An 18094-nucleotide genomic window follows, 5' to 3' on the forward strand; every position below is an offset into this window, starting at 1 on the left:
CATTACCAGAGCTATGTAAGAGCATGACAGTAACTCCTCATCACAAGTCCGTCCTGTATGCACCTTCTTTAATTGTATAAATATCTTTTTCCTAGACATTTTTCAGAAAGCTTTTGCTGATGATGCTGATTACCTGGAAACATCTGAGAAAATGAACCAGTCCTTCTGGGAATTGTTAATAAAATGTTTAGCCTCTGTTAACCCAGCCAGCCTGACCACCGAAGAAACACACAATGTAAGTTACTAAAGAAACCTCATTTTCTTTTGTTCTTTGTAAAATATTAAGTATTTCCTTATTGGCGGCATGGTTTTGCTTGTCCACTGTTCTTTGGGAGAATAAAATGTAGAGCCTGATCCTCGTTTATGCTAAAGTTCCTTTATGCTTGCCACAGCTGCATAAAGGGGCCTTAGTGTTAAAGAGAATCAGGCCCAAAGTTCTGATTTATTTTTATTGCTGCAGATGTGAAGAAATTAACTTTAAAAAATGTTAGCTCCCCAGTGTATTCCTCTGTATCTATTCACCTGCTTTCTTTGCAGCAAGGACACTAATGCGGAAGTTATAAGATAGCGTTGCAAGCTATTCAAATGATCACATGTCCATTCAAGGACCTTGTACACTATTTCTCCAGTCCTGGGATTCAGCCACAGAGTAGGATGAAAAGTTTAATGCTATTACACCACGCCACAGTGATTGCTTGTGGGGTAGTTCAGTGAAAGCAGCATGGGCTAGGGGTCTGAGCACTGGACCACATTTCCCCTTCTGTAAAGTAGGGATATTATTGTGCTTTTCCCAGGTGCGTTGTGTGATGCTTATGATAAGTGCTTGTTTTTTTAAGTAGGCCTGTTGGATGTGTACTTACCTTTCTTTCAGCTCCTTAACAGAGGCATAAACTCATCTGATGAACGTGCAGCCTCCTTGAAGACCATAGGAAAAAAAGGAGTTAATGCAGTGGTTGTGCTTTACCTGCTGCTAAAGGTGAAAGATCTATCTGCCTACAGAGAGTTGCCCAGCTCCAAGAAAAATGGTGAGTATTAGTTGGCTGCACATCCGTCCAGACCAAATCTGGCATGTAGACAAGGAGTAATAGCTCTGTTTTGCTAAAAATGGCTATAGCCAGACTAGGGCTTTAGTTTTATTTCAAAACACTGAAATGTGCTGGGGAGGGAATAGAAGTGAATTACAGTAAAGTAAACAGAGAAAGTGCTTGGAAAGACATATTGCCCAGATGATGATGGGAGCCAGATAGATAGAAACTGTGATGGGTTGGATCACAGAAACCCCCTTGGGACTGCCAACTGATGTGCTGAGACTACTTCTAACCCGTTTTCCCTGCCAGCTTGGGACTTCAGTGCCCTGCCTGGTTTGAGCCAGACACACTTGCCTGCTACAAACCCAGACCCAGGTCTGAACCATGTCCCCCAACGGCTGCAGGCTTAACTGAAAACAGCTTAAGAAGTGTTCCTGTCTCTAACACTCAGATGCCCAGCTCCCAGTGGGGTCCAAACCCCAAATAAATCCATTTTACCCTGTATAAAGCTTATACAGGATAAACTCATAAATTGAATACAGATAAAAATCTTACCCTCAGAGATGTTTCAATAAGCTTCTATCACAGACTGGACGCCTTCCAGTCTGGGCACAATCCCTTCCCCTGGTACAACCCTTGTTCCAGCTCAGGTGGTAGCTAGGGGATTTCTCATGATTGCCACCCCTTTGTTCTGTTCCACCCACTGATATATCTTTTGCATAAGGCGGGAATCCTTTGTCCCTCTCTGGGTTCCCACCCCTCCTTCTAAATGGAAAAGCACCAGGTTAAAGATGGATTCCAGTTCAGGTGACACGATCACATGTCACTGTAAGACTCCATTACCCACTTGCCAGCACACACACATATACAGGAAGACTTACAAGTAAACAGAGCCATCTGCAGACTATTGTCCTGGTTAATGGGAGCCGTCAAGATTCCAAACCACCATTAATGGCCCACACTTTGCATAATTACAATAGGCCCTCAGAGTTATATTTCATATTTCTAGTTTCAGATACAAGAGTGATACATTTATACAAATAGGATGACCACACTCAGTAGATTATAAGTTTTGTAATGATACCTTACAAGAGACCTTTTGCATGAAACATATCCCAATTACATTATATTCACACTCATTTTTAACCATTAGAGGAGTGAAGTTCTGGAACAGCCTTCCAAGGGGAGTAGTGGGGGCAAAAGACATATCTGGCTTCAAGACTAAGCTTGATAAGTTTATGGAGGGGATGGTATGATGGGATAGCCTAATTTAGGCAATTAATTGATCTTTGATTATTAGCAGGTAAATATGCCCAATGGTCTGTGATGGGGTGGGATCTGAGTTACTACAGAGAATTCTTTCCTGGGTGCTGGCTGGTGAGTCTTGCCCACATGCTCAGGGTTTAACTGATCGCCATATTTGGGGTCGGGAAGGAATTTTCCTCCAGGGCAGATTGGCAGAGGCCCTGGAGGTTTTTCGCCTTCCTCTGCAGTGTGGGGCATGGGTCACTTGCTGGAGGATTCTCTGCACCTTGAGGTCTTTAAACCACGATTTGAGGACTTCAATAACTCAGACATAGGTTGGGGTTTATTACAGGAGTGGGTGGGTGAGATTCTGTGGCCTGCGTTGTGCAGGAGGTCAGACTAGATGATCATAATGGTCCCTTCTGACCTTAAAGTCTATGAGTCATTAGCATATTTTCATAAAATCATATAGAGTGCAATGTCACAGAAGCTATTTAGACAGATGGAGACTGTACTTGTTCTAGTTTGCAGGGTTTCTCTAGAAAAAGGCATTGACCATTTAGGGTTGAGATCCTCACTCAGTGGTAAAGTCAAAGGAGCTACGCCAGTTTACATCACACCGTCAATTTTCCCCTTTTCTGATTAAACTAATCATAGCAAAAAAATAATTCTCATGTAGAGTGCAGCTGACCTATTGATCAAATCAGCAGTGCACTGGGCTGCCATATTGGGCAGACAGCTGTGCTAATCTGGTGGAAATATTTTAGCAAAATTTGCCATTGTGTGTCAGGTGAGTCTGTGTGCCTCATCTGATTTCCCTGGGAAATTTGATAACATGGCTAATTTTGAATAGAAAATGTACAGAATTTGGAGTTTTGATCTTTGAATCTGAAAGCCTGGTTTTGCTTGGGATAGGCCCTTTCCCCATTCAAATAAGCCTTTTTCTGAGCCAAAAGCTTACAAAATATGGCAGGTTTGGGGGAGATGTGAGCCCACATTCAAGTCTGTAATGAGATATGAAAGAACACAAATTGCCAGTAGCTTTGCCTTTTGCTGAACCTATTTCACCACCCTCTGTTAGGAACATGGAGGAGGGACTGTTCATCTTAGGGTCTATTTACACTTGGAGATTGACCAAAATAGCTGTTCCAGAATAATTATGTCCTGATTATTAAGATACATTCATGAAGGCTGAAATTCATCCTTGTGTAGAGGGCCTATGTCCCACCCTCCCCCAAATCCTACTTCAGGACAGAATGGCACTCATAGGGCAGGAACTGTCTTTTTGTTCTGTGTTTGTACTGTGCCTAGCAAAATGGGGTCCGGGTCCATGACTGGGCCTCCTTGGCATTACTGTCATACAAATAAATATTAATAATTGGATACATAGGCCTTGTTCAGGATCTCTGTGCAGCATTACATTTAAAACGCAAAAAGAATTACCTAAAATACACCAGTGACTGCCAAGAACCCCCCACTGCTGGGCGTGTCTGGAGATCCCAAGACCACCCACTTCTTTAGAAAATTTTCTCTGGAAACATTTTTCAAATGTCTGCAACCCAATTCGCAGAGCCCAGAAGAGTTTAGCAAGCACAGCATTTAGAGCTCTCTCTTATGCCTACAAGAGGATGTTGGTGGTGCAGCGTAATTCGAGAGAGGCAATGAGACATCAAGATTATAATGGGAAAATAGCAGCCCAGAAGTTGGTGAACAATCAAGTCCTCCAACAAAACCACCCTGCTTATTCTACTTGTGTCTGCTTCTGGGCAATGTGAATTTTCATGGGAGTTGGCAGCATGGACATGGTAAAGCCCATGCCAAGATGTCTTGGGCTCCCACCACAGCAGCATTTTAAACATTTTTAAAAATTGTGGCATTAAGCATTTGAACACTTGTCTATTTCATGCTTTCGCTTGTGTTACTTGCAGTGCTATATGTGCACTAGCAAGCAAAAAAAAGTTAAGACTTGATTTTCCTGGAGGAGCTCCATTGTTAATAATGCATGACCGTAAAGTAGGAAAACCTTAAATACTAGTTTTAAACAGAATATATTTTATGTCTGCATTTTAACAGATGAAAAATTGAAACTACTTCAGGAATTGGAAAAAAGTTTCACATTTTCACCAGAAGAAAGTGAGGTTGAAAGGTCATCTCGGGAGCCTGCAGAGACACAACCACGAGGTACAGAGAGAGTTTATCTTGCTTTCACTTGCAATTTAATGGTAAAAAAATTTAAGATATTTATACAAGAGAATCCTGTGCCAGTTCTGCAGGGATTCAAAAAACCTCTGAAATAAGAAACTATGCAAAATGGAGATGTCAAAAGAGCAACATCTTTAGATTTACCAGGTGCAGAAGAGTAGCTATCGGTCTCCAGTGGAGAGGTGGTATTTGGATACTGATAGTCACTATGGACATAGGGAGCAGATCGAAGTCTCTGAACTAGGGATGGGATGATGAAAGGCAGGCAAGCAAGAGAACAGAGGTGGTAAGAAGCTGGTGCTATGGTTGTGGAAGGTAGTAGAGGCAAGCCGCTGAGGGAGGGAATAATGGAGGACAGAGAGCACTGCAGACAGGGGGATGGTGGTAGAGGGGAGATGCAAGTAGGAGACACAGCACTGGGGTTAGGAAGAGTGATAGGAAGCAAACAGGCCACAGTAGGACAGAGCCAATACGCACCATACAGATGTCACGTGCCAAAGTCTGGCGTCCAGGTAGTCATTTAAATATTTGTAACTTTTTCCATTTTGGAATGACACAGACACAAATACCAGCAAAATTCCTCTAACCCCTTCTACAGAGAAAACAAACCTGAATCCATTATTCAATTCTCTCTAAAGATTTCTCACTTGAGGAGTGTGATGGGGTCCACTCACCACAGCAGCACCTCTGATTGGCTGTCATGGTGATTAGCTCTGCCAGCCAGTGCACCCTCTCCTGTCATCCTCTCCATCTGGAGACCCACCTCAGTCCAAGTACTCCAGCATCCTCTTCATGACTCAGCCCTCTGTCCGTATCACCCACTCTGTTTCCCCCTTTCAGGGATGGGTACTACTGTTCAATAGTCAAGCCACTTCCACAGCAGCGAATAGGGGGGAATCCAGCCCTGCCCACTGCTCTGGGTCCCAACCCAGGGACTCTGTAGATAGCAGCCTATTGCTGCATCTCCTTAACTTCCTTCAATGCTGCTTCAATGCCCTGGGCCACTTCCCTATGACCCCAGCACCTTCTTCACCCTCAGGGCATTCAGTCAGCAAGTCCCAGCAGCTAGCCAGAAGCTGCCTCCTGATCCCCCAGTCTCCGCCAGCAACTACTCTATCTAAGGTGCTACCCTTGCTGCAGCCTGCTAGGAGCATAGTCCTCACTCTTTGGGCTCCCACAGCAACTGCCCTGCAGCTCCTTTTGTACTAGCCTGCTGGCCTCTGATTGGCTGCTCCGTGCAGCCTCCCTCCAAGTGGCTGCTTCATGCAGAGCCTCCCTAGTCTGTCAAGAGGACTCACCTCCTCTGCTCCTTTCTGGGATCAGATGTGGCAGGTCCATGAGGTGCTCACCCTTCCACTCTGGTGTGGGGTGAGCACCCCATCACAAGTAGGTTAGAGATTTTAGCAGCTTAAAAAGATATTGTAACGAGAGAGCTTTAATGATGTGTCAATGCACATCCCGTTCATAAAGATACATTTCCGTGCATAACAACATTGACTTTTCCTGGATTTCTTGCCAAGTGAATGCTCATATGCCTGCACTCTCCAAGGTGTTCATGATGTGTGCTGAAACCTGTGCTAAGGCATCTCATAAAGTAGTTTAAAGAACATACAGAAGTAGCTTCTAATAGCTATAATACTTCACTATCATTTCTTTCCTTATTAGCCACCAGTGCTGGCAAGAAAAAAGTCTCTGTGGCAACAGTAAAACCAATTTCTCACAAAGAAAGTCAGGAAGACCAAGACCATGAAAATCAAGATGGAAGTGGTATGCAAATAAGTCTCTCTTTCCCATAGGGGCTCCTATTATCATTAACTTTCTAGCACCCAGGACCAAGTGAATTGTATTTTAAAGGTGAAAAAGAAAAATCACTAGGTGGCTCTTTATACAGCTGTGTGAAAAAACATGAACTCTATTACTGCAACTTTCTGGCCAACTGCTGTATTCCAGCAGTTATTGCTGATCTTTCTCCTATCCAGACTTCTCTAAAGACAGCTATGAAACAAAGGTAGTTTATAATGATCACTGTATTTAAAGGGCCCGGACCTCCCAACACATATCCAAATGGTCTTTATTATATTATGGCCAAAACAAAGTTTTTGTGCCATCTTTTCTGATACTGCTGAACTATTTTTCATTAAGCCTTATGAGACTAGAACTATTTCTCTACACAAATACTGATCAGGAAGATTCAGAGGCGCAGGACACTGAAGCCTAGCTATTTCAGGTGGGGTGATATAACAATAGTGTTATTTGTTTAGTGGTGGCACCCATAGACAACAAAAGGGGGATACACTTCTGGCATTCTTTTGTTTCCACCCAGACAGGTATATCTTAATGTTCTACAAGCAGTGTTAATTGTGTGCACATATTCTATCTGGCCACAGCCTCTTCAATCATTCTGTTCCTGACGGAAGCAGGAATCTATGTGGTTACGCAGACCACATTGCCTAAACTGCAGGCCCTGGCTTGGAAAACCCCTCCACCTCTCCAGTCACAGAGAAGGTACACCACAGGTTTTGGGGGAGCCAGAAGCCGGACAGAATACTTCCACTCTGATCTCCCTGTGGCTGCGCTTCTTGTGCCACATGCATAAGCACAAACACCAGCCAGCGCTTGGTTGTAGAAAGGGACGATACTGATGATAAAATATTAATAACCATAGCACATATGCTCATCTCTAAACTTTTTGAGATGTTTGCATAGTAAATCATTAATATTAGAGCTGGGACTGGAATTCAGTACCAGCTCTAAAGCCCTTCCCCTCCAGAAACATGGAAGAGCTCCCATCTGGATCTCAACTTTTTGTTGATTTCAGTTCATACCTAGGGTAACGGTTGGGCAGAGACTGACATTCATCTAAAGAGTTCAAACACAAATGACAGGCAGCATTTATAGTGTCCATAGTCAGCCCTTCTGGAACTGATTTGAGGAATATAACTAAAGTCAATGCATTGTTCTCAGGACTTTTCCTTCCCTGTAAAAGAAACCACCAAGCAAAGGCAGTCCAGATACAGAAAATGTGTGTGATATCCACATAGAGATAGTAACATCCATCAGCCCGTAGTAGTGGACCGTGAAATGTAAAAAGTTAAAGCTTTTGTCATTTAACTAACCATTCTAAATGTCTCTTGAGTCTGATTCAATAGCAGCATGTTTAGATTGACATAATGAGCTATAGTTTGTCACACAGGAGTCTCATAGTACAATAGAACTCCATCATCTAATGCAGGGACTAGGATATAGGAGCCTCTAAAAATTATTTACTTTCAGTTGCTGAGTATTGTTGTGTATAAATTACTTTTCTTTAGAAGCTAAGCTGCATAACTCACAACCAAGATACTAATTTTAAAGACTCGGGGCTCAATTCTGCCTTTAGCCACACTTGTGCAAGTGTACTGATTTCAGTGGGATTGCATGCATGTGACTGAAGGCAGAATTGGGCCCTCAATGCTTGCTAATTGGATGGATATTAATCTACTGTATATTTGTGCAATATTTTAGGTGCACCGGGAGAGGTTGTCCCCTATAATGAATCAGGTAAATTCTCACAGGTTACCACCCTCGGCAACTTCACATGGATGGAAACAGACTTTTGTAATGGAAAGGTTTCTAATAGCTGGCTGACAACCGAGTTATGTAAAAGAATAACTGCATGCTTATAAATGTGCTGTGTCAATGTGCCTATTTTCCTGGAGTGCCTTTAGTCTGGCTTTAGACCTGGATATAGTGTGGAGACTACATTCCTAGCTTTGCTTGAGCTCTTCGCGATATTTGACAGACGTCAGGTGTCGATGCTGATTTTTATTACATCTTTCAGCTGCCTTTTGTACAGCTGACGAGGTGATAGTGACTCATTGGTTAGAACAGCCGGGAGTGGATAGGCTCCATATACAATGGTTTTGTTCCTTCCTTTTAGGGAGGGACCTAGTGATTATGATGGACAGTTGTTCATTCTTCCCCAGGAAGCTCATATGTGCCAGGCTGTTATTTGACCCCTTGTTCAATGTGGCTATGAGACTGTGAGTTGTTTGGAGCTTGTTTTCAGTAAGGTGATGATGCTCAGCTCAGGTCTCCTTCTAAGCTCACCCAGATCCTGCAGCATCCATGCATTCCAAAACCTTGGTTGAAGTAAGATCCTGGGCGAAAGCCAAATGAAAATCCAGGTAGAGGCATTGCTAGGCAGAGGCAGCTTGGAGCGGATCCCTAAATTCCATTCACCTGCAATGTGGCAGCAAGAGAAACGTCCTGACTAAAGGCCTGTGTGCACCCTGCTGCCACACAGCAGCGGCTGAGCTGATTGCCCTCTTGTGTTCTCTACTTCATCCCTCCTGCTTCCTGGGCAGATCTGTCACATTAGTCAGCAACCAGGTTCTGAGAGCAGAAATGCTGGAGGAGACTTTGCCATTTGGGAGAATGCCTGCTCAACCGCTCCCCTCTACTGCAATAATTGGCAGGGGTTGGGGTGGGGGGATAGGAGTTGCTGTTGCCTTGGAAGTAAGGGAAGGGAGGGTTCTAGGATGGAGTCCCTAAAGAGTGATCCATTGTTAACAGGACTGGGTAAGATGCCCGGGAGGTCTGGATAGTAAGGAGGAAATAAGCACATCTGAACACGCTCCCTGAATTCCCAGGTGAGGGCAGAGTCCCATGGTGCCTTTTCTACCATACCTTTGGTGGGCCTGGAGATGCCGCCTTTTTTCTCCGATGTGGACTTCACCACAGTTCCCCACACCTTTGTTACTTCCAGACTAGACTACTTCAGTGCAGTCTACTGTGTGGAGGGCTAGCCTGGTGGTCATGGGAAATATTTGACTAGTACTGAACACTGCTGCCAACCTCATGTGTAAGTTAGATTGATACATACACATAACACCTGTGCTCCATGCTGGGCTGCGCTCGCTTCCAATGGCAATTGTGGGGATTGGGTATGAATTATAAATCCCTAAATCATCTGGGACTCAGCTACCTCCAAGAAAGCAGTAGTCATAGCAATTGTGAACAGCCAAAGTGTTTTTGCTACCTGCTCCTTGTGTTGAATTCCTAGGGTGCTGGAGGGCCCTCGTCTCTCACTTGCTCCGTCCTCTGGTCTGGACAGCTCCCTCCTCTGGTCTGGTGCCCTTTTTGATGTCTTTTTCCTGTTTTGAATCTCTAGATGGATTGTTATTTGTCCCTGGGTAGCGTTGATAACAATGGGGAATAATCTCTTGTGTGATCAGCTGTTGACAAAAGGCACATTGTTTCTAATTGTAAATATGCATGTGTGTTGTAATGAAGGGTATCACATGAATTGATTTTTGTTTTAAACTACAAGAGACTAAGTCCTAATATTTTGTTGCTTTTCAGAGATTGCAAGACGAGAAAATGCAACTGCTGCTGGTAAATATAAAAAAGCAAACAGAGAAGTTCTGTTTTCCCTAAAGTATGGGTGCCTTTCCTTTCATGTATATTGTATTTCAGTAATTAACTTTGGGTATTGGAGAACTATTTGATCTCCAAACCCATGGTGAAATTCAGGGTTCATACAAAACCCACATGAACCAAAATTGCTGTGTTTTACACAACTGTTCTGTTATTAATAATTTGTATAACTATGGGTAAAATGAAATTCACCCTGTGCAATCATTTGTATGGTGAATTCAGCTGAACATAGGCAGACACAGCAGAGCTATAGCTTGTGATGATTCAGCCATGAAGATGTGTTTCGAGGGGGTTGCTTTAACCCTTGTCAAATGAACACTGAATAGGAAAAGAAAAGAAAAATATTTTCTTGTGGAAACTCTTTGGTTTCAAAACTTGGCTGGAAATATGGTAAAATTTCCATCCCTTTCTGATTTCTTTCAGTCCATCCCTAGCACAAGCACAGTATCTCACAGTGGATTTTGGTAATTCTGTCTTCAGTCCTGGTCAAATTTCTAGTTATATATTCAAAACTTCTTTTAAGTCTCAAGAGATTTGGGTCAGTTTTTATTTTATCCAAACAGATTCCCCGCTCCCAGATAGAACTCTTAAGTTTGGGGCTATTATAGAAACACTTAATCACAGTTCCCACTCCATGATCCAGCATGGACATCCTCTTCTAGGCTTCTAGCTCCCCAGCTGTCACCTCTCATGGGCTGAGAGTCATGTCTCTCTTCCCCCTGACTCGGGTATTTTCAGGCTGCACAGTTCCCTGTCTCCATTGTGAATTCTCTAGCTAGTCAGACTGCCTCAGCAGGCCAACTTTGCCTTCCTTCCTCAGAAGCTACAAACAGCATATTTTTTTCTGAGAAAGCACGTTTATTCTGAAGGTGAAAGTATTGCAGAGGAAAACATATTAAAACAATAAAAATCTACACACATGCTAATAAGCTTACTAGAGATCACCCCAACTCAAACTAGGGTTCTGGCAGGTGAACAGTCCTTCAGATCCCACCCGGGGGTTTGCCTATGGTTTCAAGTTCATAACCGCCTTGGCGCAGAACAAGCATTCTTCTCTCCCCCTCCCCCCCCCCCATGAATCTGCGAGTCATTCCTTGATACAGTTGGGCCTCAGATTGTGTCCTCATGTAAAAGGTGATCAGCAGCCAAAAGGGCCCCTTGGCAAAGCTTCAAAGGCTGAATATCTGCAAAACCAGAGGGGTTACATTTTAATACACTTCCCTGTAACAAGTTCCTGGGAAACCCACTTATCTTTAAAAGTTCACATGGTTCCAAATAGTCCTTTGAAGCACATAACACTTTCCTCCCTAGAGACATTACTTATAATCCCACACTAATGCATAAACATTTGCAGTTTTCATACAAGGCACTCTTGAGATACTTGAAGTTAAGTCAGTAAGATTTAACTTAATTCAATAGGGTTTGTCCAGGTTATTGCAAGAAGTTGCCATGTCTGTCACACACTTAATCATCAGATTACAACAGATTCTATCCACATCGTCATAATGATGAGTAATTTTTATTTATTCCATTATAGTAGCTGTGGCCCTAGAAAACAGATTTAAGACCTTAGGGCTCAATCTGAAATGCCTTATTAGACAAAACTCTGGTTTACCTGGGTCTCAGTAGAGTCCTGAGATACTACTACTGCTTCAAGCTTGATAGGCTAGAGAGTTGAGGGCCAGAGAAATGTCTGCTTTTAAGATAATTATGTTTTGCTAATTCATGTGATGTAATAATACAGCTCCTTCTAAATCATCACTATCAGTTAAAAGTTCTGTTTTGGGGTTTTGTTACATCTTTCTACAATCACTAATTTGATCTTTTTTGAAAGGCCCTTGTTAGTCTTTCCTGGGATCAATATTACAATGATTTTCAAAGCAAAATTCATTTCAGATGCTGAAAGTAAAACAACCCCTCAAAACTTCTCTCTTTTAGAGTTATTGTTGCACTAATAGTGGTGTCACTTTCCTCTAGTAGGCGAAAAGGTTACTTACCTTCAGAGATGTCAGAGACAGTGGATAAGAATACGGAAAAATGGTAAGAATCTTCTTTTATTTAGCTGATCCCAAGCCTAGAGAATCTTGGGCCAAAGAACAACCTGACCTGAGGGCTTTGGCTTCAGTTCAGCAAGGGACTTAAGCAGGTGCATAACTTGAAGCGTGTGATTAATCATTTTGAAGTTAATGGGGCTGCTCATGCTTCAATTTATGCACATGCTTTTCACACTTCAGTCTAGAAGAACTACATAAGGCAACTGAGTGGAAGTAGAAATGATTTATTATGCTAACTGCTGTAGGTGAATATGTATGATCAAGGGCCATGATTTTAGTGATATAATTTCCTTTCTCTCTTATTTCAGATGTGTTCTTTCATTTTGTCATTCTTTGCTTTGGCATTGGAGCTGCACTAATTAGCTATTACCACTACAAAGGTAAGACAGGACTTTAGTGTAAGGATGAAGGATTGTATTTTGGAAGACAGAGCAAAACCAAATACTTGTATTTATTTTATTCTCTTTAGACTGGACCATTTCTCTTGGTTTTGGTTTAATCACCTTTGCTTCCCTAGAAACCACCGGAATATATTTTGGTCTTGGTAAGTGTATTTTATAGTACCTAAGAAAACAAGAGGCTTTATATCAGTACCTGGGAAATGCAGAGTTTATGCGATCATATAAAAAACACAGATGTAGAAAAATGCTAATGGCTGAGATTACGTAAAATATCACATCATGTAATCCTCCCCTCCCCCCCCCCTTCAGAATTACATGCTGCGCTTGGCGACACACTGGCCTCCGACATTTGAAAGATATGCGGACTCATTTTCCCCTGCTTACCAATCACAAGTTCTCTGAAGATACAGACACACATTCTCCAGCAGTGGTTAAATAATACTATCCTCCCAACATCTAGCAAGGTGGAAGTACTCAGAGTTTGATTCTGTGAGGTGCTGGACAACCTCAACTCGCATTGAGAGGAAAGACAGTTGAAAATGCTCAGCACACCTTGCAGGAATGGCTCTCCAAGCAGAAAACACTCAAATATTGCTACTTGGAATTAAAAAAATCCTCAAGTGATTTCATTGGGGGAAAGTGCAGTTAACAGAAACTTAAGGTTTCCTGTTACATCACATAGTAGTAGAAAGCTCCTTTCCTTATTTAATATTAAGACACTTGACAATTTGTGGAACTGTTTTGTTGGCAAGCAACTTTGTTCAGAGTCAGTATTTTGTTAGCAATAGAACTGCAGAAGGACCTAGTTTAAACAGTCAAACTGAAACACTTTATATATTTGTTGGTGACAAATATCACTCACCTCTTGCCCTTTGCTATTTCACTTCTTCTATGTTGAAATCTAGCTGGTACTGAACAACTCCTGTATTTTTGTTTTTAAATAGTGCATCGAATTCACAGTGTCCTTGAGCGTTTCATTCCTCTGATTCAGAGATTCAAAATACCAGGTAACACCACATTATTGTTCAGTCTTATTCTCTGTAGATATATTTCCTAGCTATCTCAGAGCACCCCATTTCTATTAGGGCCAGAGAACTAGCTCTGTTTTTTAAAAAGATTGTACTATAGGCTATCATTCATTCCTTGAGCCTATTTTATTTAGAAATTAATTTCTCTCAATTGTGAGTGGCAGAGCATTTTCACATTCTTAATGTACTGTAGAGGACTTTGGTTACTTCTTGGCAATGTTTGAATGAGAAATCTGACTGAGCTGGGACAAATCCCTACTTTTTGGTCTTCATACAAGTATCAGCTAATGTCTAAGTATGCAAATCCAGACATGTGGCATGGGGGGGGGGGGGGGGAGTTTAATAGTGAACCCAGTGGAGTGAATTTGAACAGAATTCTCCTGACAGTCCTGTTTTTTTGTATCATCATATAGGTATTAGAAAAGTTGACTGAACAGAAGATTCTTAGAGTTCAACAAGTCTCTGGTTTCTGGATTGATTGTACTAATGTGAATAAACCTGTTTTATGGTGTAGTCATAAAATCTAATGACTATTATAAAATATTGAAGCGTTAACCATAAAATGTGTTATTCTCTCCACTGGGGAATAAAAACCATAGTACAGTATGTCTGTCCTTTCCTTTGACGTTTTGTGGCTCAGTGCAACCAGTAAAATAGGCTGGGTTTAGGTTTATAAATTCATTTTAAGCTATTTGGGTAATACATCATGTTATTTTCCCCACCCATATAATCATGTCGGTCCCACTTGAGAAGTCTGATCCAAAGTCCATTGAAGTCAAGGAATGACATGCATAGACTTCATTGAGCTCTGGATCAGGCCTTTGATGTTTAAAAAAAAGTCTTTGGAAACCCTTGTGGGGTTCTTTTCCTCCCGCACGTTCCGGGTCAGGTTTACTTTTCATGTTGCACCCACCTATACCTCCCTGCTAGCACCAGTGCTGATTGGAGCTATTCCCCTTTGGCTAGAGCCCTGCATTATGAGTGTTATCTGAGCATGTGGACTAGTCAAGGCTGTTTTTCAAAGCACTTTGTTAGCACCTTTCCTCAAAGAGGCAACCATGGCACTCAGAAGCTCTGCTTTCTTCACACCTTGTGAAACCATGAGCCAGACAAACCTCACCTGCTTGAACACCAACAGTACAATTACTTTGGATTAGATTAATTTATTGTAGCAGACCTTGATAAACTGTGCTTAGAATATAATGACTTGCAATGAAAGCCAGGTGAGATGTTACACACAGTGTATAGCAAAATGCAGAAATGTATTATTAGTGACAGCAAATTTAATTTCTCTTCCTGTGACAGCAGTTTGAGGAAAAATAAATGAGTGGTTCAAAAAAGAATAAATAATGAACTGTAGATTTGGAACACCTGTCATTTTATAGGTTGGGTGTTTTTTTTTTTGGCAAATTTTTTAGAACTAGAAACAGTGGAAAGTGCTGAAGACACAGCAAAAAAAAAAAAGTGGTTAAAAAACTAAATGTTATATATTATAATATATGAAGGCATCAAAAATGCCTGGGGAGGGATAAGTAAAAGAGAAAAACTGAAAAAAGACGGATCTTAAGTTACTAACCCAACACAGCCTATTTTAAGGGCAAAGGAACTGTATTTTCAGTCTTGCTCAGCAGACTAGAGAAAATAAATTGTAAGCATTTGTTTTTAACCACTCTTACCTTTTCTGCTTCATTTAGTTCAATTTGTTTATTCAGGAATATTACTACTTGTGAGGCGGTCTGCATGAACACAGTGGATCATTGAAATATAGCTTATTTAAAATGAGGAATTAATGTATTAAGAGTATAAATAAATGTATTAAATTAAGAGTATTAATAGTAGCATTATTGAAATGCTCATGTTCACAGCTAACTGATTATGTGCATTGTTTCTATGCCTTTGTTGAACAATCCTTTGTCATACATAACGTAACTTCACTTTGAAAACAAAAGTCAAGTTCAGACAAAGTTAGAACTGCCCATGCAGAACGGCACGGTGTTGCAATTTTTGTAATAGAATATTCTGAACGTTTTCATCCTGCTCTCATAACAAAGGCTAAGAAACATCTTCCTTTTCTTCTTCTGTAGAATGTGTCTTGTTCTGGAAGGCAGTGACTCAGCTTGGATAAGCTGTCTTCGGCAGGGTTGGGGAGAAGGGGAACAGTATCTCCTCCCTCTTTGTTGAATATACTGAAATTAACGTTCTGCCAGAGTACTAACCTGCTGTACTGTGCTTAATCAAACTCAGGGCAAAAAGGTGAGGTAAACTGGAATTCATAACAGGAGACACCGCCCATGGACAAGTTATCTCAGCTCCTGTATGTGGGTCCTTGAATACTGCATATGGATAATCTAGCTCTTCAGTAACATGTTTTCCAAAGAACTAGGAGATTCTCACCTCCGCTCTAACCCCTTTATGCTGGATAAAATGGATGGGGTGATAAAAAGCTCTAGTTCGGTCTGGGGGAGAATTTCCTTCGCACAGGCAGACACTAGACACTCAAGAGGACAGGCAGCAGGCTGACTTACAAGGACACCCTTACAAACCCTATCATAGGGGACATGCCAGAGGTAGGAGGGTGTGTTAGGGGCAGGGCCACAGCATCACTGCAGAGATTCTGGGAAGTGCTGTGCCCATAGTATATCCCCAGGAGGTTGCCATAACTTAGGTCCCCAGGGCTGTCTAAATTATGCTGGGGGCCTCTCCTGTTACTCGAAAAGCTCAGAATCAGGAGGTCACAAAAGTAAAGCACCTTAGCCCACCATCTCGCCGGGCTACAAAATCTGTGATGCACCTCTTCAAGGCTGAAGCATAGAATCTCATTCCAAAGTTTTTTAATGGGTGTGACTCAAGGACCTCTTGATGCCAACTGGCAGAGAGCACTGGAGCATACAAGGGTTACAGGGATCCCCTGGGTCTGGTATCTACATTCTAGCCTGACAAAGTACGTCATGTAAGGTCTCTAGTGAAAACCTGTGTCACATTGGTCATCACAATCACTGTAAGATGTGTGTATGGAAAATGTGAGGAGTTATGGGGGGATATCAGCCAAACTGGTTGAAAATGCTGAGAAAAGGACTTTGGGTAAGCTAAGTTGTAGCAGCAAGGGGAATATCTTGAGAGTTAAGTTTAGGCTCTAGAAAGCATGTTATGATTTTGTTTTATATGTAACCATTTGTTTCCAATACTCGTATTTTCTACCACTTGAATCTCTGCTCTTTCATAATAAACTTATTCTTGTTTTCACTATCTGTGTATCTAAGTGCTGTGTGTTAAGTGATCCCGAGTTGGACCTGGCAAGCCGGTGTGTACTATTCCTTCGGGAATAGTGAAATCAGAGTTCTGTGAGCGTCCAGTGGATTGGGGCTGAGCACTCCAGAGGGATGCTTGGCATGATCGGCAGTCGGTGTGTGCCTATCACTGTGCAGAGAGAGTGAGGCCAGTGAGGGCCGGGAAGGTAATGCTTCTGGTGCCAGAGACTGGTGGATTAAGGGAGCTGATCCACAACAGGCACAGACAAGACTCCCCCATGCTGAGGTGGTGGTAGCAGGGTGCCTCATAACCCTGGATACCGCTGGGAAGCATCACAATGGTGCAAATATAAAGTCCTGTGAGAAGAACTTAAAGATGGTGTTTCAAACTGGAGTATGCTGGGGAGGGAGGGGGAATTATACAGTGTATACACCTGTTTCAGGGGTATCTTTGAATGGAAATTCACAATCCAATCGAGCTTCTCCTCTGACTTGATATATTCCTGCATTTGAGACTTCCCTGCTTCTTATAAAAGATATTGACATAGAGTCACAAATTCAGCATTCAGACCTAAATACAGAATTGAGCAGAGAGAGCTGCTGGCCTGAGAGGGAAATAAACCCTGACAAACACAAATACATTATGTAACTAAGAAACATGGCAATTAAAATTGTGAAAAACAGGTGAGAGATAAACGGAGGCATGTTCTATGCCGCAAAAGACTGACATTCCAGAACAGTGTGAAGTGACCTAAAAGGCATTAGAATGTTTATATTCAGACACCACCGCACTGCATAAAAGCCCATGTAAGTAATATGATTTAACACACTATTTTGTTTAAATCTTGTATTTTTATTAGACCTTCTCTGCATATATTTTAAGCACCTTCTCCTCCAACTTACAGTATAGTTTTGAACACTGGTCCGATGTAACACAACGTGCGATGCTTCAAACTACTCTGCATTCCTTGATTTGGAAACTGCCACTTTAACAGCCTGCACGATGGCATCTTTATCAATGCCAAACATCTTAAGGAGCTCAGCTGGTTTCCCACTTCTTGGCACATGGGATACAGCCAAGCGAGTGACTGTGATACCAGGCTCTCCAACTACAGCACCTGACACTGCTTCTCCAATGCCACCTAGGAAAAAGACAGTAACATGCATAAAATTCATAGTGTCTAGGCTAACAGGCTATTTAGCAACTTCCTGCAGCTATTAAAATAAAGACAATTTGGAAGATCTAAAGGTTACAAATTTGTTTTGTTCCCGTGATAAGGCTGCAGTGTCAGCACTGTCACGTCCTACAGGCTAGACTTAGGCAAATCAGGTTCAAGTCTAGTCTCCACCACAGACTTTGTGTGTGACCCGGGCAAGTCACTTCAGGTAAAATTTTCAAAAGACCTTAAGTGATTTATAAGCACTTAGGAGCTTAAGTCTTATTGAAAGTCAATGGGACTGAGGCACCCA

At 42.0% G+C, this 18094-nt stretch overlaps 2 protein-coding genes across 3 annotated transcripts in view; one reads left to right on the forward strand and one right to left on the reverse strand.

Moving 5' to 3' along the window:
- The window catches only part of TMEM40 (transmembrane protein 40), an 81056-nt gene extending 67155 nt beyond the window's left edge, over positions 1-13901 (forward strand). Inside the window, exons 3-13 of the mRNA XM_065408577.1 lie at positions 96-235; positions 872-1025; positions 4347-4454; positions 6141-6242; positions 7980-8015; positions 9819-9851; positions 11871-11933; positions 12256-12327; positions 12417-12491; positions 13293-13355; positions 13790-13901. Of these exons, the coding sequence (XP_065264649.1) occupies positions 96-235; positions 872-1025; positions 4347-4454; positions 6141-6242; positions 7980-8015; positions 9819-9851; positions 11871-11933; positions 12256-12327; positions 12417-12491; positions 13293-13355; positions 13790-13809 (866 nt within the window). The 3' untranslated portion in view covers positions 13810-13901. The remainder of the gene's footprint in view (positions 1-95; positions 236-871; positions 1026-4346; positions 4455-6140; positions 6243-7979; positions 8016-9818; positions 9852-11870; positions 11934-12255; positions 12328-12416; positions 12492-13292; positions 13356-13789) is intronic.
- A 3565-nt stretch (positions 13902-17466) lies between these two features.
- The window catches only part of TKT (transketolase), a 34186-nt gene continuing 33558 nt past the window's right edge, over positions 17467-18094 (reverse strand). For both annotated transcript variants that reach the window (XM_065408398.1, XM_065408399.1), the window contains exon 14: positions 17467-17766. In XM_065408398.1, coding sequence (XP_065264470.1) covers positions 17579-17766 — 188 coding nt within the window. In that variant the 3' untranslated portion in view covers positions 17467-17578. The remainder of the gene's footprint in view (positions 17767-18094) is intronic.

Source organism: Emys orbicularis, chromosome 7, assembly GCF_028017835.1.
Source record: "Emys orbicularis isolate rEmyOrb1 chromosome 7, rEmyOrb1.hap1, whole genome shotgun sequence".
In the NCBI taxonomy this organism is placed as follows: domain Eukaryota; kingdom Metazoa; phylum Chordata; order Testudines; family Emydidae; genus Emys; species Emys orbicularis.